Source organism: Apodemus sylvaticus, chromosome 11 (genome assembly GCF_947179515.1).
Source record: "Apodemus sylvaticus chromosome 11, mApoSyl1.1, whole genome shotgun sequence".
NCBI classification, from domain to species: Eukaryota; Metazoa; Chordata; class Mammalia; order Rodentia; family Muridae; genus Apodemus; species Apodemus sylvaticus.
Window position 1 is genome coordinate 84,009,113 of NC_067482.1, and position 25,198 is coordinate 84,034,310.

General features: G+C 41.8%; 1 protein-coding gene across 1 annotated transcript; it reads right to left on the reverse strand.

Moving 5' to 3' along the window:
- On the reverse strand, positions 1-24,129 carry Sun3 (Sad1 and UNC84 domain containing 3). Its single transcript, XM_052199564.1, has 9 exons — positions 24,075-24,129; positions 16,755-16,858; positions 15,566-15,606; positions 14,403-14,574; positions 13,187-13,271; positions 7,164-7,279; positions 5,560-5,727; positions 1,631-1,723; positions 1-120 (listed from the first exon to the last, which is right to left on the reverse strand). The coding sequence occupies exons 3-9, from the start codon at positions 15,592-15,594 to the stop codon at positions 1-3; spliced, it is 783 nt and encodes a 260-aa protein (XP_052055524.1). The 5' UTR covers positions 15,595-15,606; positions 16,755-16,858; positions 24,075-24,129.
- Between the last annotated feature and the right edge of the window lie 1,069 nt (positions 24,130-25,198).

Here is a 25,198-nt window from a genome sequence, read left to right on the forward strand (position 1 = left end):
CTAAGTGTAATCACTGGGGATGCCGTGGACTCTAAATCGGTACAAACAAGTATACTTTGGATGTCCCCAGTTGCTAAGGATTTGAAGTTTTACACATAGCAAAGATTCAGAAGCTTCATTCTGGAAACAAAGAAAAGAAAACACGAATGACTTATAAAGGTTCCTCTGAATGCTGAATGAATTCCTCTGAATTCTAATGAATGCTGATATAATAATGTGGGAACCTCCTTCCATCCCTAGCAGAAGTACTTTCAAATCATATGCTAATGGATGGGAAAATGAGTCACTGGAAAGAAAGATCCCATGAATGGGTAAATACGGGGGACGAAGATACTCGGGAGGTCTAGGCACACCAATGGCTCTCAGTGCTTTAGTCTCTCCTTTTCCTACTTGCTGCTGTGCCACTGAAGGGAGAGTTGTATGAAAACCAGACCTTTAAAACCAACTGTGAAGGCTGAAGTAAAAGAAACACGAGTTCAAGCTCAGCCTGGGCTATCATAAGCAGGACCCTGTTTCGTAAAATAATATCTAAAACAAAAATATAAACACAACCTCAACAAAATCCAAAGATAAGTATGAATCCAAATATGCATGAATATTCAAATCAGACAAATAACACAAATATGTTAATTTAGGATAGTCAGTCATCCTTTGGTATCTAGAAAATTACATCTAGGACCTCCTGTTGATGGGGTCTCAAGTCTTCTAAATAAGATGGCATAATATTTGCATACAAGTCAGGATTGGCTCTCCATGTGGTTCCATCTCAAGACTTTTTGTAATCTTGAACACAGTGCAAATGCTATGTAAATAGCTGCTATGTTGTAGCGTCTAATATACATTAACAGGGAAAGTCTGTAGGTGCTTAGTACAGTCTTTTGTCTCTCCAAAACATTTTTCCATTAATGGTGTGATTGTGTGTGTGAGATCATTGTATATAAAGAGCTGTTTGGATACTTGGTGGGGGCGTGGGAAGTGGAAGGGGCTTGGATCAATTTCATTGTTGACTAAGACGTATCATAAACACTTATCCTTACGTAGTATGAGACACTTTCTGCAGTCCTCCAGTTACTTCCTGTGGGTAACTATAAGTGATGATGAGATATCTTACACATTAGTGCAGTTCAATCTGTTAACAGTTGGTGTTTTCCTTCATTGGCTTAGGAAGAGAAATCTTACCTATATTATCTAGTATTACATATTGACTAAGTTCCTCTCTCAGTCTCAAGACCTCCTATTATGCCTTCAAAGCTAAACCATTTACGAAAGACGATGACAAATTACTATCAGACTGAATTGTGCGTGTGGTCAATTGCTTCCTACATGTGTACTATGCACACTATTTTTTTTAAAAGGACTGAGAAATTTAATATCTGGGAAAATAATAACAAGTGAGATTGAGTTAGAAAATGTCTTTGAAATTATCCATGACTTACAATGAATCGTGCACCAATAACATAGTTAACTGATGTGCATTAAAATACATGCAAGTATGTGAAGCAAAGGATGGAAGTTAGGATGGCCTCACTTAGCTTGGCCTTATGTCATGACTGTTTCCAGCAGTAATTCCAGCAAATCCCTCTGAGTGATGAAGCCAAACATAACTTAACATTTCTCAATAGATAATTACCTGGAGCTCAAATGTTTGAATGGTTGCTTCCAGTTTGTTATAAATAAACTGACCCAGGAACATTTCTTCTCCTTCACATTTCTTCATAATGCCCTGCAAAGAAAGCAACAGGTACAGAGGCTGTAATGAGTCAGTTGAAAGAAATGGATGCAGGTGCTCAGGTAGCAACTGTTCACTTGAAATTGCATGTGCTGGGAGGGTGGGGGAGAGATGGATCAGTGGTTAAGATTGATTGTTACATAAGCTTGAAGTTCGCCTTATTGCTAAATGATTTTCGCCTGGAGGAACCAGCCAGCCTGCCTGCAAATCAGGAATAGTAGTGTGTAAACATGGAGAGGCAGGGCCAGCCAAAACTCATCTCTAACTCAACACCACCATGCATCAGGGGCTGGAGTGAAGCAGCCTCATCAGCATAGAATGAGAAGCATTGGTGGGCACAGGAAGGGGGCAATATCCTCTTCCCGCCAGTGATATCAAAGGACGGAGGTAAGGTCTAAGCCTTCCAGGAAAAAAATAGGAGTAGGCCAACAGACAAAATCAGTGGGGAATGTCAAAGGACAAAAGACGGAAATACAGATTCCTGTGGCTTGAGGTGGCACTAGCACCACAGATATTTAGGCTGCAAGCCCAGAAAGGCTCAGGATCTAGGCCATGGTATGTTGAGGACATAGAGAGGAGGGGACTGAGATCTGACCCTTGGCTGTCAATCATTTCAAAAGTCCCTGTAGCCCTCAGTCCATGGCAGTCCTTGGCCACTGACAGACCATGCCAGAGCTCTCTTCCTGAGCCAGTCAGTTATGCAGCTGAGGTCTGCCCTGTGCAATTCCTTCCCAGCAGGAGCCAGCAAAGCAGCCAAGTTGACACTTCCTGTAGCCAGGAATCCTTTCAGTGTCAACTGGACTGTGTGTCTGGGCTTCAAAGGAGTATCTAGACATTCATGGAAATCTACTTATAAGATCAACAGAGGCCCTGTAAACAAACAGAAGATGAAACAAAACTCCGATGTTAATTAGTATTTTCAATTTTTTTTTTTTTTTGATTTTTGGTTTTTTCGAGACAGGGTTTCTCTGTGTAGCCCTGGCTGTCCTGGAACTCACTCTGTAGACCAGGCTGGCCTCGAACTCAGAAATCCGCCTGCCTCTGTCTCCCAGAGTGCTGGGATTACAGGCGTGGGCCACCACCACCTGGCTAGTATTTTCAATGTAAAGAAGCCTTTACTGCAGACATGAAAAAAATGATTAGACTCTAAGTAAACAATATCTGTGGAAACCAAAGTCTTAGTATAATTATGGAGGAAATGAAAGTTTTGATGTAAGAGTTAAAATAAACGAGATGCAGCCTTTCCGAGATAGAACATAAATCAGAAAAGGAACATGAGAAACAGACTTCAGGATGCAGGAATGAGACCCCACAGAGACCACCATACACCAGGCTCATCTGCATCCTTAGAGGGAAGCCAGATTGTAGAAGTGTTCCAAAGGGGTGGCTGAGAGGAGGGAGGGAGGGAGAGAGGGAGGGAGGGAAGCACTATTTATCTGACCAGAATAAACAATGGGAGAACATGCGCCTCTGATGAATATATCAGAAACAGAAATGTACCAAAGTGTGCAAGTTGGACAAACGGCTGACAAACACCTTTGGAAATATTTAAAACATGAACAGAATGTAGCTCAACAGCAGGCAACAAGTAGCGCTGACTGAAACAAATGAACACAAAGGCACAAATCCCCCCAGAGATTCAAACATGAAACACAGATCTAGGAGTTCCAATCCAATACACATTCCATAGAAACAAAATGCAACATCCATGGTAAAATCTTGCACACAAATATTCACACTCTTGTTATTCAAAAAAAAAAAAAAAAAAAAGCCCAAACCCTGCAAATAACTCAGTTGTCTACCAAGTAATGGATCAGTAAGACAGAAACGATAAAGTATTTTTTTGTTTTCAAAAAAAAGTCAAATATTGGCATCTGCTATAACAGGTAAATCTCGGAAGTACTCTGTCATTCACCAGAGAGCGCATACAGTATGGTAATGATAATGTCCAGAAAAGGTGAATTTATGCATCAAAGTCCATTAGTAGTTGCCAGGACCTAAGGATTTTATGGGGATGGGAAGTGAAAATTAAACAGCATCGGGCTCCTCTGGGAGGCAGCAAAAATGTTCTAAACTTGTGGTGGTGGCCCTGTAACTGTGAATCCTCAAGAGACTAAAGAGCAGCTTCAAATGAGGGTCACATGCTCTGTGCATTATATCTCTGTACACCTGTTTTTTTTTTTTTAAAGACAAAGATCTTGGATGGAGGAGACACAGAAAAGAGATTTTCATTTTTTATTGGAGGTGAGCCTAATAGTCAACACTGAAAAATCAAGAAATAACGGTAAAAGAAAATGTAGAAGCAGGCATCTCATTAACAGATAAAGTTGTTGCTAGTCAAAGCTTTGAGAAAAAAAGAATTGGGATCAGGAAGACATAAGAAGGTTCCTCCGAGAACTGGGCACCTCACTTCCAGAAGATCCTGCTATACCACTCCTGGGCATATATACCCAGAGGATTCCCCACCATGTAATAAGGATACATGCTCTACTATGTTCATAGTAGCCCTATTTATAATTGCCAGATGCTGGAAAGAACCCAGGTATCCCTCAACAGAAGAGTGGATGCAAAAAATGTGGTATATCTACACAATGGAGTACTATTCAGCCATTAGAAACAATGAATTCATGAAATTCTTAGGCAAATGGATGGAGCTAGAGAACATCATACTAAGTGAGGTAACCCAGACTCAAAAGGTGAATCATGGTATGCACTCACTAATAAGTGGATATTAACCTAGAAAACTGGAATACCCAAAATATAATCTACACATCAAATGAGGTACAAGAAGAAAGGAAGAGTGGCCCCTTGTTCTGGAAAGACTCAGTGAAGCAGTATTTGGCAAAACCAGAACGGGGAAGTGGGAAGGGGTGGGTGGGAGGACAGGGGGAGAGAAGGGGGCTTACGGGACTTTCAGGGAGTGGGGGGCTAGAAAAGGGGAAATCATTTGAAATGTAAATAAAAAATATATCAAATAAAAAAATATTTAAAAAAAAAAAAGAAGGTGAGTTGTTGTTCTAATGCTTTGTCTAAATTTGCCTCCCAAAATCATTGCCCGTGAAACTGCGTGTTTGAGGGTCCCTGTACCCAATTGGTTTTTGATTGGTCAATAAAGTTACTAACAGCCAATGGTTGGGCAGGGAGATGAAGGCGGGACTTTTAGAAGGGATGATGGGAAGGAGGAGGAGCAGAATCGCCATGACAGGGAAGCAGAGAGATCAGAGTTAAAGGCCTCATGACTTGTAAGAATCTGGGAAAGAGATAGCAGAGATGAAATATAGATTTAGCAAGTATAACACAGGAATGTTGGAGGGGAAAGTGGGTTAGCCACATGGAGTTAGGGAGAAGCCCAGATACTGCACTGTTAAGGCATAAAAAAAAAAAAAAAAAAAAAAAATTAAGGGCGCGTGTGTGCGAGTGTATCATTTGTGAATCCAGAGCTCTTGGGCAGGTGTAGAGCCACGCTCGCAACCGCCAGGAGCATAGAACGGATGCTTTAAATATCTATCGCTACAGTTAATTGCGATGTTTATGTAAATAGACATTTCAGGTATACACGTATAGCTGTTTAGTTGAAGGTAATAATATAAAGACAAACATAGATAGCGCAATCTTCTCAGTCTGTAAGTAACAACACGAATGCTCTAGAAGTGAGAGGCACAGGCACTTAATACACAATTAAAAGGTGAGTCCAGCACTGGGGGTACAGGTCAGTAGCAGAGTTACTAGCTTGGCCTACAAGAGGCCATAACTTCAGTCCTCAAAGAAACCAGTCCAGCTCCTCATTCCCTGTCAACGCCCCTCTACATCAGATTTAGATAGCTTCTCACATAGACAGAGAACTCCTTGGGTGCACTTGAGATGTTTCCTGACGGGGACACCTTCTCCGAGATGTGCTCCATGGTAACTGCTGTCGGGATGATCTTCCTGGCGAGCTTAATCAAGATGTGGCCCTGGGAACCTGGAAAGGCCCAGCATTTCCCAGGGTGGACATCTGGCTAGAAAGAAAACATTAAATGAGTCTCTTTTCTGGACACATGGATCTAACCTTTTCATACTGAGCACCTCATCCCTGTCAACTCTAAGGCTCTTAGGACTAGAGCATGAAGCCCCAGGACACAGCTCAAACAGGAGACCTTCTCAAGCAGCCTAGGTCTGGTTGGTCATCCAGACCACTTTATGCTTCTTACACTGTTGCTGTTGTCACAGCTGTGTGTTTTCTTTCACTGCTAGATCAGACTGAGAGTTAAAAGGCAGCTAGAAATTTTAAGTGCTGATGGTGCTGGTGGTGATTGATGGTGCTGGTGGAGATGATGATGATAAGTGAAGAGACAGTGGTGATTATGGTGGTGGTGGTGGTGGTGCTGATGGTGATTGGTGGTGGTGGTGATGGTGCTGATGGTTATTGGTGATGGTGATTAGTGATGGTGGTGATGGTGCTGATGATTATTGGTGATGGTGATTAGTGATGGCGGTGATGGTGCTGATGGTTATTGGTGATGGTGATTAGTGATGGTGGTGATGGTGCTGATGGTTATTGGTGATGGTGATTAGTGATGGTGGTGATGGTGCTGATGGTTATTGGTGATGGTGATTAGTGATGGCGGTGATGGTGCTGATGATTATTGGTGATGGCGGTGATGATGGTGATGGTACTGATGGTGGTTGGTGATGGTGATTGATGATGGTGGTGATAGTGCTAATGGTGGCAATGGCTGTGATTGATGATATTGGTGATAAGTGAGGAAGCAATGGTGTCTATGGTAGAGGTCACGATGGTGACAGAACTGACAGTGATGGTGGTACGGGACATTAGGGTAATCCTATAGCTAGTTGATATGGTTGATGATAAATGTGGATAATGATGATGGAGGTCCTGGTGGTAAAGAAGAAAAACAAAATATTTCTTTTACGAGATATAAAATTGTAGCCTGGTAAGAAGAGATTGGAGATTTGTCTCTGAATATACTTCTCAGTTTGAAAGCAACTTTTGCCATGTGGCTCATAGTGTGTTGACTGTCATTATCTTTCCAAGTGAAAGAAAGGCTCAGTGGAAATTTCTGTTAGAGTCAACCCTGTGAGGACGTGTGATTGGCGAATGCTAGTCTGGCGTTGGCAGGACAGCCTCTTTTAACAAATGTTTGTTAAGTGACTGAAGGTTTCAGTGAACAAGGGAAGTCCCAGAATCAATGAAAATTAAAGGTATGGAATTAGATATTCTGATAAACGAAGTCTAGTTTTCTGATCTTTAAAATGTAATAATAATAGTTTAGTACTCTAAGATAAATTGTACAGTGTAATAGTGTAGAACCGTGAGAAGTGTCTAGGTACTATAGTCAGTGTGAACGTTCTTGCCTCCTTGTTAAGCATTAGTACAACCACGTTTATAACAATATCTTAAGGTAGATGTGGTGTTGCCCTACTTAGCACTTACCTGAAGAATCATGTCCGGAGGCATCTCATAGTTGAGGAATCCTATCCCATGCCAGTACAGTTTTGCTTTATTATTTTTGTAACTTTCTGAGGTCCCAGCTTCAATGACAGATGCTCCTAAAATTGCAACATATTTTAAACTTATGCATAAAACATCCTACATGCCATTTACGCTTTAGTGATAGTCCTGAAAAGCTATCACTGGAAAAGCTACAAGCTCAAATTTACCATCAGGATTCAGTTAGGCCAGGGCTACTGTCACTTTCTGAAAGACTTTGTTTATTTTCCACTGGTTTTGAAATAGGATCTCACGAGGTAACTTGTATCAGTCCTCCTGGCTTGGGCTTCCTAAGTGTGTAAAGATGTGCCACCATATCCAGATGGAAAGTCTGGTTTGCTTTTTCTAGTTTCCTAAAATCTCTGAAACTAATTTGTGATAAGAAAACTCCTAAATACTAGAGCAATTTCAAAGCTAAAATCAGTGTGTATATTATATTTATCATCGAGAAAATCAGACTTTTCTGTCATATTCAAAAATGGAGACAGCAGCAAAATCACTCCATGCGCACTCTTCACCTTACATTTGTGACAGTAATTATGTAAATTCACCAGGCTTCAAGTTTCTGTAGCAACTTTATTTGAAATCAAAGAATTGTAGAAGTATTTATCAAACATTATCCCTTTAAGTTATTTTATCTTAAGAGGAAAATGTATTTTAGACATGAGAAATTTAAAGACTGCAAATCACTTTATCAAAGTTCACTTGAGTAGCATTATATAAAATCCTGGACTCATGTCCTTGTGTAACACTGAAGCCAGTGTGTTTGTGTAACACTGAAGCCAGTGTGTTTGTGTAACACTGAAACCAGTGTGTTTGTGTTACACTGAAGCCAGTGTGCTTGTGTAATACTGGAGTCTGGGTGATTGTGTAAACTGAAGCCTGGGTGCTTGTGTAACACTGAAGCCCTGGTGCTTGTGTAACACTGGAGCCAGTGTGCTTGTGTAACACCGGAGCCAGTGTGCTTGTGTTTACACTGGAGCCAGTGTGCTTGTGTAACACTAAAGCCCTGGTGCTTATATAACACTGGAGCCCAGGTGCTTGTGTTTACACTGGAGTCAGTGTTCTTGTGTAATATTGGAGCTCCTGCGCTTATATCACACTGACCATCTAAGTTCTGCACATTTTCTTGTATAGCACAATTTGAAGTATTAAATATGGATCCATGGTTGCCACAGGCAGTGATGGAAAATACAATCTCCCATGCAACCTGCAGTTTAGATACTGAAGAATAGATAGGAGGCTGGATAGATGGCTCAGTGGGCCATCTTCCAGAGAGCCTGAGCAGAATTCCTAGCAACCACTTTAGGTGGCTCACAGCCACTATTCACTCCAGATGCAGGGGCTCCAGTGCCTCCTGCTTCCATGAGCGCTGCACACACAAACACATTCACACACACACATATATGATTAACAATGTATCTTAAAACATTCTCCTGACAGTCTTATGTCATGCAGTATTTTGGGCATGTTTATCCTACAGTTGCTTGACATCTGTCTAAAACCGAAATTAAAGCAAAATTATCTTGTCATTTTTTTTTTTTTTACTCGTATGACTAACTGGACAGGAAACCTCTTTTGCATCCTAAGCTATATAACTCTGATGGCCTCCATAATCATTTCATGAAAACAGAAATTGAGGGGCTGGAGAGATGGCTCCGTGGTTAAGAGCACTGACTGCTCTTCCAGAGGTCCTGAGTTCAATTCCCAGCAACCACATGGTGGCTCACAACCATCTGTAATGGGATCTGATGCCCTCTTCTGGTGTATCTAAAGTCAGGATGGTGTACTCACATACATAAAATAAATAAATAAATCTTTAAAAAGGAGAAGACAACAGAACTTGAATGGTTTCTCCTGCTGAGGAAGCTCGTACTTACTCATTCTTTTCATCCATTTCATTTTTAGTTTTCATTAGCGCTCTTGAGAAATAATACACCCATTTAAAGGGTACAGTTCAGACTTGCTTGCCTCAGCTATTCAGAATTGTGCCAGCCAGCACACCACAGTAAATTTAGAACTAGTCTGCTCCAAAAGGAGCCTACAGAGAGTAGTGATCCTCCCCATTTTTCTCCTTATCAGCCGCTGGCCTAGATGGTCACTGGCCAATCCTCTTCACACACTCACCTAGTACAGACATTCCTTTACTGCCCCTTTGCAGCGAGACACAGCCTGCTGCTTGTTGCATGCAGATACCTAGACTTAAAGCACTAGAGATCCCTGTGGGTAGTGATTCTTCATGTGGACATAGCGTGCTCTAGTCGTCTGTTTGTGGGCACTTGTAATTTTGATGAGTATCAATCCAGTTGCTACAGGTATTCTCATATGGGTTTTTGTCTGGGTTTTGCAGTGCTGAGTCTCGAACTCAAGCCCTTCTGTATCCTGAGCAGGCAGTCCTACTACCGAGCTCTACTCTCAGCTTTGTCATGCGTGTTTGGATGTAAATGTAAAATTTGACTTTTAGGTAAATATCCAGAGGTGTCACACAGGGTGACTGGGGCTATATTTAACTTGAGAAGCAGTTGTCAGGCTGCCTTCCAAACGTCCCACTTAATAGCGACACATACACATGTGGTGGGGGAACGCCCAGGGCTTCTCAGAGTCTGCAGCACTTGGCAGGTTCCATCTGCCACTCGGATGGATGTGTACTGATGCACCACTGTGATTTCCACTTCACTAATGAATAACAGTGTCCAGTATGTTTTCATTTTTCTGTTCCCGTTTAATGTCTTTGATAAAGCACTTTATGACCTTTCCCCCAGTTTTAAAACTGAGTTTTCTGTTTTATTATTACCAAAGTTTGAAAGTTTCCTTAGGTCCGAGTGTTTTGCTAACTTTGCATGCAAATATTCACTCTTCACCTGTGAATTGTCTCCTCATTGTCTCAGTTGTCCTGTCTAGAACACAACTTAATACTAATGAGGTCCAAACTGGCCATTCTTTTCCTTTTGATCATGTTTTGGTGTTTTCTATAAGATGTTCTTTCCTAGGCTGACAAAGGAAAATTGATAATTCAAGGCCAAAACTGGGCTGCAATGTGAGTTCAAGGTCAGCTGGACAACTTTAGGTCAGATGTAGGGATATAACTCAGTGGTGTGATGTTTGACTAGCATTCAAGAGGCTGCGAGTTTAATCCCCAGTGCAGCAACATAATGAATAAAAATGACACACCTCTTTTCTCTTACCTTTTGTCCTAGAAATTATATACATTCCTGCTTTGCATTCAGATTCAGATTAATTTCTGGTCTACAGCTAAGGTTTATTTTGCTATGAATGTCCTTTGTACTAAGACCTCTGACTTCACTTCGCTTTTACCAAAATTCAATTCACAGTGTAATGGCTCCAAACTTGTGTTCTGTGGTATAGTTTTTTTTTTTTTTATTTCTGCAGCTGTATAAATAATGATTCTAAAAAACAGCTATGGAATGTTCCAGCCTTACACACACACACACCAATATAAACATTGGTTATTCTGGTAGTTATTTTGGCCTGTTTTTCACATACACACACACCCCCAATGTAAGCATTGGTTATTTGGGTAGGTATTTTTGGCCTGGTTTTGTGTGTGTGTGTGTGTGTGTGTGTGTGTGTGTTAGCAATCATGTTGTTTATAAGTTGAAATATGCTAGTTCTCTTCTAACTTTTTTTGTCTGGTCTCTCTTTCGCCCTCTGTTCTTTTTCCTGCCTGGGTACGTGGGTTTGAATGTCAGTGGTAGTGTTAATTGGAATAGGCATTCTTAACTGTTTCTGGTCTTAGAAGAAATCATCTGGTCTCCCATGAATAGCCGTGTGTTAACATAAGGCATCATGTAGGAATCCTTTATCAGGTTGAAGAAAATCTCTTTAGTTTATTGAGAGTTTTTAATCATAAATAAGTTGAATGTTGTTAAATGATTTTATCTAATTTTAACCCCACCCCTTGACAAGATTGTCAATCTATTAATGTAGCAAACTATGCAGAAAATATTTTCCAAAGATAAACGAGCCTTGTGGTCCCAGAAGAGGCCCTGCTTTTTCTCTCACGTGTCATTCTTGTGTATTCCTGGGTTCAGTTTATTGTAACAGATTGCAAAATGAAGCCAGGTACATGATTTTAATCCCAGAACTTGGGAGGCAGAGACAGGCAGATTTCTGTGAGTTTGAGGCCAGCCTGGTCTGCATAGTGAGTTTCAGGACAGCCTGAGCTATATTGTGAGACCCTGCCTCAGAAAACAAAGAAACAAGCAAACAAAAGACATTACAAAAGGATAAAAAGGACAAATGGTAAGGGAGGTGGGGAAGAGGGACTGGGAGGGGAGGAGAGAGGGGAAACTGCTGAAGATGGTAGATAACACACACACACACAACCCCCCCCCCCAACAGCACTTTATTAATGACTTTTAAAATTCTTTAAAGACCATGTGTGTCTTTATTCACACATTATGTAGATAGATGCACCTTGGGCATCTGGTCTTCCAGAAATATATACAGAAAATGCACATAGGAAATATCCTTTGGTAATTACTGTAATAGTGCTACTCATTCCATTAATGTGTGTCTTGACAATTACTAGACAATTTCATCAGCCACAAATGTTTTGCCTAAAGTAAAAGCTTGTTCTCAACTTCTCTCTTCTGATTCAAAGTCCTAATGGTTCTGCCCTTATATAATTGGTTTTCAAATATTTGTGAATCTATTTGACATTTTGAAGGTGAAATCTGCTTTTCTATTCTGGTTAAACAATTAAAAGATTATAGTTTTAAAAGGGAGCAAGTGGAGCCATTTGAGCTTAGATTGACTGTCTGTCTAGTATGTATGTATGTATGTATGTATGAATGAATCTATCTATCTATCTATGCATCCATGTATCTATCTATACATCTATGTATGTACGTGTCTATGTATTTATCCATGTATCTATGTACCTATGTATCTATCTTTGTATGTATGTATGTATGTATATATGTATGTATGTGTCTATCTATGTATCTATGTATCTATGTACCTATGTACCTATGTACCTATGTATGTATGTATGTATGTATGTATGTATGTATGTATGTATCTATCTATCTATCTATCTATCTATCTATGTATCTATGTATCTATGTATCTATGTATCTATGTACCTATGTACCTATGTATGTATGTATGTATGTATGTATGTATGTATGTATCTATCTATGTATCTATGTATCTATGTATCTATGTATCTATGTACCTATGTATGTATGTATGTATGTATGCATCTATCTATCTATCTATCTATCTATCGATCCATCCATCTGTTAATTGATTCACATTACAATTATCACAGTGCTCAGGGCCCTTGTATATAGCAAGCTAGCACTCCACCACTCAGCTACAGTCCTAGACGAAGTTTTCTTTTTAGAAACGTTTTAAGTACACAATTTCTCTAATCAGCACATCATTATCCACTTCTTATTGAATGATTGTTTTTGATCATCTGTACATTTTAAAAAATGAGTCTACTCACCAACATTGTCTCTCACACTGCCCTTCCTCCTTCCCCTCTGCACTGCCCATTGACCACAAGATTGCAATTCACAGTTCAAATAAACTCTTGGGTTAACTTCAGTTGGAAGGTGGTGAGCATATTACTTTGTAACCGTTAAACATCGGCATTGAATCAGCAATAATGCACTTAGTGTCTCTGTGAGGAGCGCCATTACGGTCCGTAACAATACACAGCAGTCTGTCTGCTGAGCTTAACTATTCTCAGCCTGCTTGACTTTCCTGCGGCGTCTCAGCTTTCCCCATGGTCCTTTTAGACACATGCTAATGGATTCCTGAAAGCAAGCCATGAAACTCATTTCTAGAATCTTCCTTAGTATCTAGAGTTGTTAATTTTGCCCTCTCTTGATATCATAGGGATGTGTGTCATTTTCTAATAAAGAATTTTAAATGGCCTTAAATAATTGCTTTTTTTTTACACATTCATTTTTTTCATTTTTTTCTGTACTTACCAGCTGACTTCAGGGCATAATCAGCCAACTGTATTTGGTCCCCTCTGAACTTTTTAAGTACATAATGTACCAAGTTTGACATTTCCTGTAAAGATCATAAGAACAGATTCTGTTATTAACCTTTACCAACTGCTTGAACATTTACCCTTTGTTTCATGGAAGTGGACCTGAACTCCCTAATCCGCAGAATTGTAACAGTTTGAACAGCTCCCAGATGTTCTCAAAGCCAGGCACTGATACACGTAGATGTCTCATCCACGGCTCTGTGGGAACAACCCTTCTCAGACAATGGATAGAGCTAAAGCAAGTGTATGATTGAGACCATAGTCACACAGAAGGGTGGATCTGGGGCTCCCTCTTAAGCCCTTCCCACTGAATCATGGGACCCTCCCGTGGGATGAGATGGACCTGCCCACTGCACTGTGGTACCCTTCCAAGGGATGAGATGGACCTGCCCAATGCACTGTGGTACCCTCCCAGGGGATAAGATGGAGCTGTGTCAGGTGTGCTCCTTACTATGACCCTCACTGGTGTCCTATACGTAGCAATAAAGATTGGAATATTCCATAATTATCTGAGAATCAGGCAGCTTACAAAGGCCAGATAATTGCTTACTTACAATAGCAAATTTTCACCCACTTCAATGAGTGTAAAGCTTTGAAGGATTCTCTCGTTCAAAAATAAGCAAATACCCTGAGCAGGGCCAACAGTTGAAGTTATCGACTAACTCAACCCCTGAGCCACAATTACAAGGACAAGATGGAGCCTGGAAGCTTGTGGAAGGCCAGGGTTAGACTTTAACACATTTCAAACAGACTCGGGGAGGAGAAATTGGTAGAGGTCCAGGATGGCGGGAAAAGCATCACAGGGAGGCTTCCTGTCAAAGTCTGGCGCTCACCAGAGGCATAGTTTTTAAGGGCAGAATGGAAACCTCTCACTAGCAAGTATTTGCTGTGGACATTCAAAGAGCACCATTTCTGAGTCACTTGTTGGTTATTTTGTGGGAAGTCAGTTGTATGGCAACATAATATCCTCTCTGTAACACAGCTTTGGTGGAGCAGTAGATTCCCAGGGACAACAGTAGTAAAAGGAAACCAAGGGGGGGGGGGGGGGTCCCAGTGGACAAGTTAACGTCAGTTGGTACCAAGCTGGTAGAAGAAATGGAATGAGCATCCTACGGCTGTCTCACCGCCATTCATGCCCCAGCCCGCCTTGCCTCATCTAGAACTTCAGCAGTGGCCTGGTCCTGCACAGCCTCTCTGTGGACAGGCAAGCTGTGATTGTGTACGCCGTCCTTCATGTCTTTAAGCAACGCCTTCAGAACATCTATTTGTTCAATTAAAAACAGAATTTCACGAAAATTGTTCTCCAAAGTCTGGCTTTCCTTCCTGGAAACAGAAGAATCACAAAGTGAAAGAGGAAAGCGTTAAAGTTCCTGCCAACAGCGGCAGGGCCAGAAACAGGCAAAGGGGTCAGCTTAAGGGCGGGGAAGGAATAGATTTTCAGGGAGGAGAAAGCAGGGATGTACATCTGTCTGCTCATTACATCTCGCTGTCTAAGAAAAGCAAAGTGGATGCACACTCAGAAGATGAGAGCAGGGCAAATCCTTGCTGGGCTTTCTCTACCCTGAGCAGACAGGGTGCAGCTCGTCTCACTCGTCCTCAGTTAAGTTATTTCGTACAAGTGAATGCTTAAACCCAGTGCCGTCGTCTCCTTCAGGCTGGGATGGCCTACATTTCGAGTGCAGCAGAGAGGAGTATTTTTCCAGCTGTAGCGTAGTAATCTATGCAATGTCCATCCTTGAGACTTTGTTTATTTTTCTATTTATTTAATTATTTATATTTATTTATTTATTTATTTATTTATGGGTTTTTTGTTGTTGTTGTTGTTGTTGTTGTTGTTGTTGATTTGGTTTTTTTCAAGGCAGGGTTTCTCTGTGTAGCCCTGGCTGTCCTGGAACTCACTCTGTAGACCAGGTTGGCCTCGAACTCAGAAATCCGCCTGCCTCTGCCTCCCAGAGTGCTGGGATTACAGGCGTGCTCCACTACCGCCCGGCTACTCATTTTTATTTGAGACAGGCTTGTCAGTTGTAGCTTCAAAATCAGGATCGACAACAACAGGATCTTGTTTCAGCCTGCCAAATATTAAAATTATAGGAACATGCCAAGCTCCAGCTGAATATACTATTTTAAACAAACCTGGCTTTTTGTGGTGGTTAAAAGGAAATAGCCAGAAAAAAAATGCTTTTGACTGGCATGATCTAAAAAGTATACTATTAGGAAAGTTATTTCAGTTTTATAAATTTCCAAAAAACCCAAACTCCAATATTTCAATGTTTGGAGTTATAGCTGAAAATGGCATATATAAAATCCCACTTACTTTAAAATTTCCTGTTGCTCTTTAGGCATGCGAAGTCTGGCCTGGAATAAAGAAGAAAAATAACTCTGAATCTTGCCTCTTTGCTCATTCATCTTTCTTTTGAAACCACACTTTGACCCTTGAAATACATCACAAGACTTAAGAGCACCTTACATGTGTGTCTTCCTCAGCCTGCCACATTGTTACCATGCCTGAGAAGGTGGCCTAGTGACACATCCAATAGAAAGTGACATTTAATGTGAACTCCAGGATGCAAGCCGTATTTGCTGTTTCTGAAGGTGGGAAAGGTAGGAACAGACAGAAGGAAGTAACAGGAAGATGGATACCACTGATCACTGTAGATGCACATTTGTATTCCTGTGGGTCAATTAAGGATTTGGATCAGCTACTGGTCCAAGACCAAGACTGTAAGGACCTTGAGCTGTAGAAGCCATCTCAGATGAACTCTGTCTGTCGGGTTTAATGTGTTGACCTATTGTCCAGGACCAAGGTTGGTGTGCTGGTTAGGTTTTTGGTAACTTGAAACAAATTGGGAAAGGGAAACCTCCATTAGGAAAATATCTCAATCAGACTGTAGGCAAGCAGTGGGCATTTCCTTGATTAGTAATTGACATGGAAGGGCCCAACCCACTGTGGGTGGTGCCTACTCTGGGCAGGAGGTTCTAAGTTGTATAAGAAAGCAGACTGAGCAAATCACGGAGAGCAAGCTAATAAGCAGCATTCCTCCATGACCTCTGCTTCAGTGCCTGTCTCTAGTTTCTGCCTTGATTCCCTCAATGGTGAATTGTGATGTGGAAGTATAAACCCAACAAATCCTTTCTTCTCCTCATTCTAGGACAGTCAGTCAGGAATGCTAAGAAGTCCTCATGGCACGAGGAATGGAAAATCTCACTGAGACATCAAGAGCTTCTGACAAAGGAGAGCCCTTTGCTGGCCGGAGATGGAAGGCTGCTCATAAGGAATCATTTGCCTTCCCCCCTTTTCCTGGAGCTTCTTCTGGGGAGGGTGCAGGTGTCAGAAGGTACGGAGAATCTGTGACATTTCTTAGCCATAAAAACCTCTTAAAAGAACCCTACTTTCTGTAAGCTATCCTCACAAAACCAAAATGATACAGTGCAAACTGGACTTACCTTGTAGCATACTCAGTTTTAAATGAATGGTATTGAACAATAATTTAATGAAACATCACCTGGTAATTATAGAGACGGGAGCCATATTCTGCAATGAGATTATATAGTTGTCTGGGTTTTTGAGGAAACTCTGTTTCTTTAAGCCACTGATGATTTAGAAGTCCTTCAAAGAAAAGACAAACTGATTAAAGAACTTATATAGAAACACAAAATACCTTATATGTATTAATAACCATTTCTTTGAGTGTGAAAGAGGGATAGCCTTAAAAATCTGGAGTAGAAGGCTGGATCTGGGGCTCAACAACAGAGCATTCACTGCTCACGTACAATCCCAGCACTGCAGAAAAAGAGGAAGCTAGGGAAATAGTGTTGTAGACAGAGTGCATGTTGCACAAGCATGAGGTACTAAGTTTGGATCCCTGTTAGCCACCTAAAAGCTGATGTGGCCATGTATGTTAGAATCCCAGCTAGGCAGAGGTGGTGGTATCTGAAAGAGTTAGATATCTGGATTTCTAGCTTCAGTAAGAGACCTTGTCTCAAAAAATAAGATGGAGCTAAACAAGAGAAGACACTGGAACACACACACACACACACACACACACACACACACACACACACACGGGGTACATGAACACCTGCATACATGCACATATACATCAGACATACACACACACACACACACACGGGGTACATGAACACCTGCATACATGCACATATACATCAGACACACACACACACACACACACACACACACGGGGTACATGAACACCTGCATACATGCACATATACATCAGACATACACATATACACACATGCACACACACACACACACATACACACATGCACATGCATAGGTTGAGAAGGGCAAGCAGACAGGAACATATTTTTAGGTGACTCAGAAAATGGTGAAGGAGAATACTCAGTCCTCCACAGAAACCTTCATTGCAGAGAGAGGGAATGGGGGTGGGGTAGGGGTAGGGGGAGAATGGAGGGAAGAGAGACGGATGGAGAGAGGGAAGGAGAGAGAAAGATTGAGGCAACTGTTCTGGAATCTGATACTGGACAGCAGCAGCTCTGAGATGCTAAGCAACTGTAATCCTACAGACGGATCAGAGAGATAAAAAAGTGAGCAGAATCAGCCAAGACTGTGGGACATTACTGAGATACACCCTGTGCAGATCACACATTCCATCCAGAAAGAGAAAGAGGAAAAAGAGAGGGAATACTGGCTGAAAGATTTTCAGATTGATAAAAATTACCAATCCGTCCACCAAGAAACCCAACAAATGCCAAGGAGAGCAAACTTACAGATTCCCCACACTGAAACATAATCAAACTGTCAGAAGGCAAAGGTTCAGAGAAGGACTTGAAAACAGCCAGAAAGGGATGCTTTGTCATGAGTAGGGATTCTCAGCAGGACCATCGCTTGGTTTCTCATTAGAAACTGTAGAAGCCACAGAGCAATGGGGCAAGGTGTGGAAAGTGCTGAGAGGACTGTTGGTGTATTCATGGTGCCAGAGAAAGTCACATTCAGCAAACTAAAGCTCTGCAGGTGAAGCAGGAGAGAGAGGAGAGGGATGGGGAGAGGGTGGGGAGAGGGTGGGGAGAGGGGTGGGGGAGAGGGGTGGGGGAGAGGGATGGGGAGAGGGATAGGGAGAGGGATGGGGAGAGGGATGGGGAGAGGGATGGGGAGAGGGTGGGGAGAGGGTGGGGAGAGGGGAGGGGAAGAGGGGTGGGGAGAGGGGTGAGGGAGAGGGGAGGGGAAGAGGGGTGGGGGAGAGGGGTGGGGAGAGGGGTGGGGAGAGGGGTGGGGAGAGGGGTGGGGGAGAGGGGAGGGGAAGAGGGGTGGGGGAGAGGGGTGGGGAGAGGGGTGGGGAGAGGGGGTGGGGAAGAGGGGTGGGGGAGAGGGGTGGGGGAGAGGGGAGGGGAAGAGGGGTGGGGGAGAGGGGTGGGGAGAGGGGTGGGGGAGAGGGGTGGGGGAGAGGGGAGGGGGAGAGGGGAGGGGAAGAGGGGTGGGGAGAGGGGTGGGGAGAGGGGTGGGGGAGAGGGGAGGGGAGAGGGGTGGGGGAGAGGGGAGGGGAAGAGGGGTGGGGAGAGGGGTGGGGGAGAGGGGTGGGGAGAGGGGTGGGGGAGAGGGGTGGGGAGAGGGGTGGGGGAGAGGGGAGGGGAAGAGGGGTGGGGGAGAGGGGTGGGGGAGAGGGGAGGGGAAGAGGGGGTGGGGGAGAGGGGAGGGGAAGAGGGGTGGGGGAGAGGGGAGGGGAAGAGGGGTGGGGAGAGGGTGAAGAAAGGGATGGGGAGAGGGAAGGGATGGAGGGAGGAAGGTGCTCAAACATATCCTGGGGATCTGTTGGACTAATTGCTGTTTTTAGACCAAGCAAAAGGACATTCTGTGGAGCAGTTCAATGCCATATGAAGAAACCAAGATGTCCTGTTCAGGTAACAAATATAAAAGCCCAAATTATACTGACATTGTTCAGTGTTTTAATTACTTTTCTTATCACTGGCATGGAAGGACCCAACAGAAGTAACTTACAGGAGGAGACATTTGTTTTAGCTCTGTCTGAGAGGTTGCCATCTACCACAGTAGGGAAGGTGTGGCTACTATAGCAGCATCACACATGATAATGGGAGCTTGTGGCATGACTTGTTCACATCATACTAGATCAGAAAAAGTTCTTGGCCCAGAGCAGGACCAAGTGATGATAACCTTCAAGCCTTCCCCAGTGTTCTATATCCTAGCTCTATATCCCAAATGTTGAATAAACTCCCAGAAGAGTTCTACCAGCTGGAGACCAAGTGTTCAAATACGAGCCTATGGGAAACATTTTCCATTCGGACTATAACAAATGGTAAGTCAGGTTTAATGTCTTAAGTGATTTAAAAGATAAACACAATAAAGCCATACTGATGGGTAGCTGGGTATTTGCAAGATTTATAAGCTAACTTGTTATCAAGGCATTTTGTTATCAGCTTGGGCTGTTGTACTTCTTGTGGTAGCCACTAAGAAAATATTTAACATGTCTGTGAGAAGAATCTTCAAAACTACGTTACAACCAATTCAACACAAAATGTAAGTAACAGAAGAAGTTAGAAACAAGAGGGTAGACGACATAGAAAAATAGTGAATGGCAGAAGAAAATCTTTTCTTGTGGGTAATTAATTTAAATGTAAATGTAAATAGGCTAAATGCTCTAAGTCAAAAGTGGTGGCACACATGTGCAGTCCCAGCACTTTGGAGACTCAGGAAGGAGGATGGAGAGTCCAAGCCAAGGCCTGGAGAGATGGCTCAGCAGGCAACAGCACTGCTGCTCTTCCAGAGGACCCAGGGTTGACTCCCAGCATGCCCGTGGCAGCTTACAACCATCTGTTACTTCAGATCCAGGAGATACAATGCCCAGAGATATATTTCAGTTGTAGATGGCTTGCTTAACATATATATGGCTCTGGGTTTGATCCCAGCACTGGGAAACAGCAACAAATCAACACAGATATGTGTATGGTGTGTGTGTGTGTGTGTGTGTGTACAGTGCTAAAGAACTATGTTACTAGAAGGGCAATCCATAAGCCTATGTTCATTCATAATTAGGTTATTATTATTATTATTATTATTATGACAATACTTCTAAAATCTATTTACATATTCAAAGCAATCTCAGCCACTGGAAGAGCATCAGGCTTCTGGGCCAATGGAAAAGACCTGACCATGTATCTATGGCCAATTGAACTTTTGTCAGGATCCAAGATGATTAAAAATATCCTTATGAGAGAATTATCTCTTCAGTAAATAGTGCTGGTCCAACTGGATACTCAGGTGCAAAAGAATGAATCTGGAATTAATTTCTGTACCATATGACCACAAAATGGGCCAGTGACATGAATGTAATGGCTAAGACCACAGGCCTTCCAGAAGAAATCAGCAAATCTTCACTGATGGGATTTTGCAGTGTATTTCTTGGTAAAATATCATCAAAATTATAAACATTTATGAACCTAAAGATAGAGCAAAAAATGAAAAGACAGTGTTCATGAGGAAAGAAAGCATTTTAAAATCAAATGTCTGAGATGGGCAAATACACAGTAAAAATGAACAAAAGGCAAAGAGACAAGTCTCCAGACAACACACGCCTAGAGCCTATAAACCCATGCAAATCAGTCACTAGGAAAATGCATATCAGAGGCACAATGACCAGTCAGTAGTTACTAATGTGACTCTATTTAAATAGGAAAATGGTAAGGGATGGTGACAACATAGAGAAAGTCAGACTCCCCACACATTTCTGTTAGGAATGGAGAGTGGGGTGCCCCTGGCATCTCCATTACTAGGCAGAATCTAAACTAAATGTTCAAACAAACACACATGCAGATTTTTATAGCTGCACTAACCCTATGACCCAAAAGGTCTTATACCTTATAAACCTAAAGATATATAGTCTAAGTGTCCATAAATAGACAAATGCATTTTAAAATGTGGCATATATAACCACGATGCAATATTGCTGGGCCACAGAAATGAACAAAAACGGATACACTCTGAAGCAAGTATGACCCTTTAAACATTAGGATTAATGAAAGCAAACATACGAGAGAAAAAAAACAAAACAAAACCTGCTATTTTATCACATATTTGAGCTAGGTAAAGAGGCAGGATGCAGACTTGTAGTGAAGAGAGAGAAAAAAAAAACAGGAAGCTACTGGTCTGGGATACAAAGAGTTTCCTTTAAGAGTAGTGGATACATTCAGTAGCTCAATAAAGAGAATGGTTTCTTGACACAGTATATCCAGTGGCACTAAATTATCATTTCAACTTGATGGGGAACAAAAACAACAGTGGCCACTTTATTTCTTCTGAGATTTGTATGCACTGATGTTTAAAGCTGAACCAACAGCATCCATTGGCAAGTTGGCCATCTTGAAATTAGGACATACAAAGAAGCAGTTTATTTCCATATACTATATACTGTATATCTTTAAAAGACGATGCCATAGTTGTATGAGTATGGCCCAAAGGCTAGTGTGTCAAAGGCTTGATTTTCAACTTGGAGGTACTGGGAGGTGGTAGACTGTTGAGGAGGTGTGGCTCGGTGGTTAGGACATTGGAAGCATGCCCTTGAAGGAAATGTTGAGACCATGCAGTACTGGCCTACCAGGCAAGTTGTGCTTACTGGAGCAGCAGTACCATGACAGCTATGAGCTAGCTAACCATTTTCTCATTGAGTTTGAGACCTACTCACAGGAAGAAATTTCATATCAGGGACTATAATTCTAGTCAAAAGTTCATGGCTGGGGAGGTCATGGGTTCTAGGGTAAAAACTATTGCCTTCGCGCTGTCAAGATACCTTCTAAATATTTATGCTTATCCCCATAGACCTGGGCTTCTCTCAACTGTGCTAAGAGAAGTTTCTTTCTGCAGTCAGCAGCAGTCAGTGGAGAGATGGTTGACTGCTCAAGCAAGAATGAGGATACGAGATTGAGTGATCAGCCGTCAATATCTGTGTAAATCCTACAAAGGCTCAGGGGCTGTTGAAGAGGAGGAGGTAGCAATCCTGGAGCTGTAGGATCAGGAGGAGCACTGTCAACTGCTAGCAGTCTTCGATCGCATCCACAAACTCGATGCAGTTGTATAATACCTACACCAGATCTAGACAATCCAAGCTCTGGTATCGATGGGGTATTCAATCCACGGGCTTCACCACTTGCTAAAGAACTATTGGTAGTGAGTAGTTACTAGGGGAGGGAAGATTATTCTATAGTGAGGATTGGTAAGTTTCCCGTGCATCTTGTGGTAGGATTGATTTTGAATTGTGGTAGGATGGGCTCAGGCCTATTTGCATATGGGCAACACTAACTAGACTTAGTGGTTTTCAAATCACAAGTCATAAAGTTGGGGGTGGGGCATAAGAGAGCCGGAGAGCAGAAATGGAAGATGTGGTTATGCTTCATTATGAATTTATGACATTCTCAAAATAATTAAAATTTTAAATAAGTAGAACTAAACAACGTATGCATGTATTAACAGGCCATGAGGAAACATATTATTATATATAATATGTGAATATTAGATTTTAAAGATTGAAAAAATCCCAAACTGAGTCACTCAAATTTAGAAAAGGTAAAATATTAGATATTTCTATGGGAAGCATATTGGGGATTCTTTCCTTTTTAATCTATCTATCTATCTATCTATCTATCTATCTATCTATCTATCTATCTACCTTCTATATCTGTTGGGGGATGAGTATGCATGTGCCACAGCATGTATGTAGAAGTCAGAAGACGATTTGATAGAGTGTTTCTCCTTCCATTTTATGAGTCCAGAGATAAAACTTAGGTTGTCAGTTTTGGCAACAGGGGTCTTTAGCATCTGAGCCATCACTGGCTCCATATTAAGGATTCTTTTGTTTGATTTTTGTTGTTGTTGTTGTTTTGTTTTTCAAGACAACTGTTTCTCTATAGCCCTGGATATCCTGGAACTCACTCTGTAGACTAGGCTGGCCTTGAACTCACAGAAATCTGTCTGACTCTGACTTCCAAGTGCTGGTATTGAAGGCATGTGCTGCCACTGCCTGGCTATGAATGTTAGTGATTTTTTTTTTTTTTTGGTTTTTTTTTTTTTTTTGATTTGTTTTTTTTTTTTTTTTTTTTCCGAGGCAGGGTTTCTCTGTATAGCCCTGGCTAGACTGGAACTCACTCTGTAGACCAGGCTGGCCTCGAACTCAGAAATCCGCCTGCCTCTGCCTCCCAGAGTGCTGGGATTACAGGCGTGCGCCACCACCGCCCGGCTCATGTTAGTGATTTTTAATGTCTGTGCCACTTCTGTGTTCCTTTGCATGTATATTATGACTTCCAGTTTTGTGGTTTTATTGGATTCCTGTGTATAAACATATGTGTCTCTGCATCTATGTTTTTCATGCTTTTTTCTTTTTTCTTTCTTTTTCTTTTTTCTTTTTGTTTTTTTGCTTTTTGTTTTTTGTCTTCTCTAGCTTATTTAATTTTATTTTTTATTACTCTTTATTATTATTATTATTATTACTCTTGTACTACTTGTTTTCTAACTAGAGATAGATAGGGCATGGAGTTTGGAAAGAGGGGAGGTGAGGAGGATCTCGGAAGAGTTGGGGGAGGGGAAACTAATCAGAAGATATTGTTTTAAACAAATCTATTTTAAATTTAAAAAAATAAACTGAAATACTTACAGAAAGATAATTCCCAAGCTCACCTAGGAAGAGCTTATGTTACTTTTAAAATGGGACATGAAGGGGGAAAGACGCTTCAAGAGTGTATAGGTGACTTCCATGTGTCCAGCGCACATCAGTCCACTGAGAGCCCTCTTACCACATAGTGTGTGAAGCAGTTTAAGAACCATTACCGCTAAGGCTTACCAACAAGAAGAAAGGTTGATATAAACAGTGTACTTAGGATAATCTTCCATGATCGAGTTAACCTACAAATGACGAAGAACGTTAGGAATTTAACAATGTAATCCATTGCTATTAACTTTTAACTTGGACTTTAGTCAGTACACTCAAGACAACAAACTTGATCTGTCTTACTTCTGGCTGCTCTAGATTAATTCTGCAAACCAATTTCTGGTCTGTGAGCTTTGAAACTGACAGAAAGTAATTTCCATGATGGTATATGTGCACATACATTGACATTCTTCCACAGGCATGTGACTGTGATGCTGTTGGGCTCTTATTTATGGTCTTTAAATACTTGTAAAAAGCCGGGTGGTGGTGTAATCTCAGCACTCTGGGAGGTAGAGGCAGAGGCAGGTGGATTTCTGAGTTCGAGGCCAGCCTGGTCTATAGAATGAGTTCCAGGACAGCCAGGGGTATACAGAGAAACCCTGTCTCGGGAAAAAAAAATCCAAAAAACAAACAAACAAAAAGCTTGTAAGCAAACAAAGTTTTTCTAGAAGTCAAGATTGATAAATTTACTAACTGACACATGACTGAGGTTAAAAGAGTTCAGCAGATTTGTCCTTAAGTGATAGAATTGGTATCCTTATGTGGGTGGAAGAGACCAGACTGCTGTCCAGGTGCTGTCCGGACATGGTGAGGAGGAGGTCACTACTGTCTTTGTGACAGGCAGAGAGCCTCTGTCAGAGCCATAGTCTGCTGAAGCCTTGACTTTGGCCTTCCTTGGCTCCCAAACTGTGAGAAAAATCAATGTCATTTTTAGTCTCTCAGCCTCTGGCTTTTGACCGTGGTCTAAGAGACAAATCCACCAAATCTAGCAACAAGCCCTCTTTGGTTTACTACTTCCACTCTCAAAGGTCTCTTGTCTAAGCTCTATACCTGCTCATGTGGTATGTCTAGTTTCGTATGGGCATATATGGATAGCTCCATCTGTCTACCCTCTCTCAGCACTATGTTTACGAACCCTCACACGGTTGTGTGTGGTTGTGGCTTACCATTTTTATGAGTGGCAAGTCCCTTACCACTGAGCTATACCCCAAGTTCCCAAATTCAATCTTAAGACAAAAATTCTGAAGGAAAGAAAG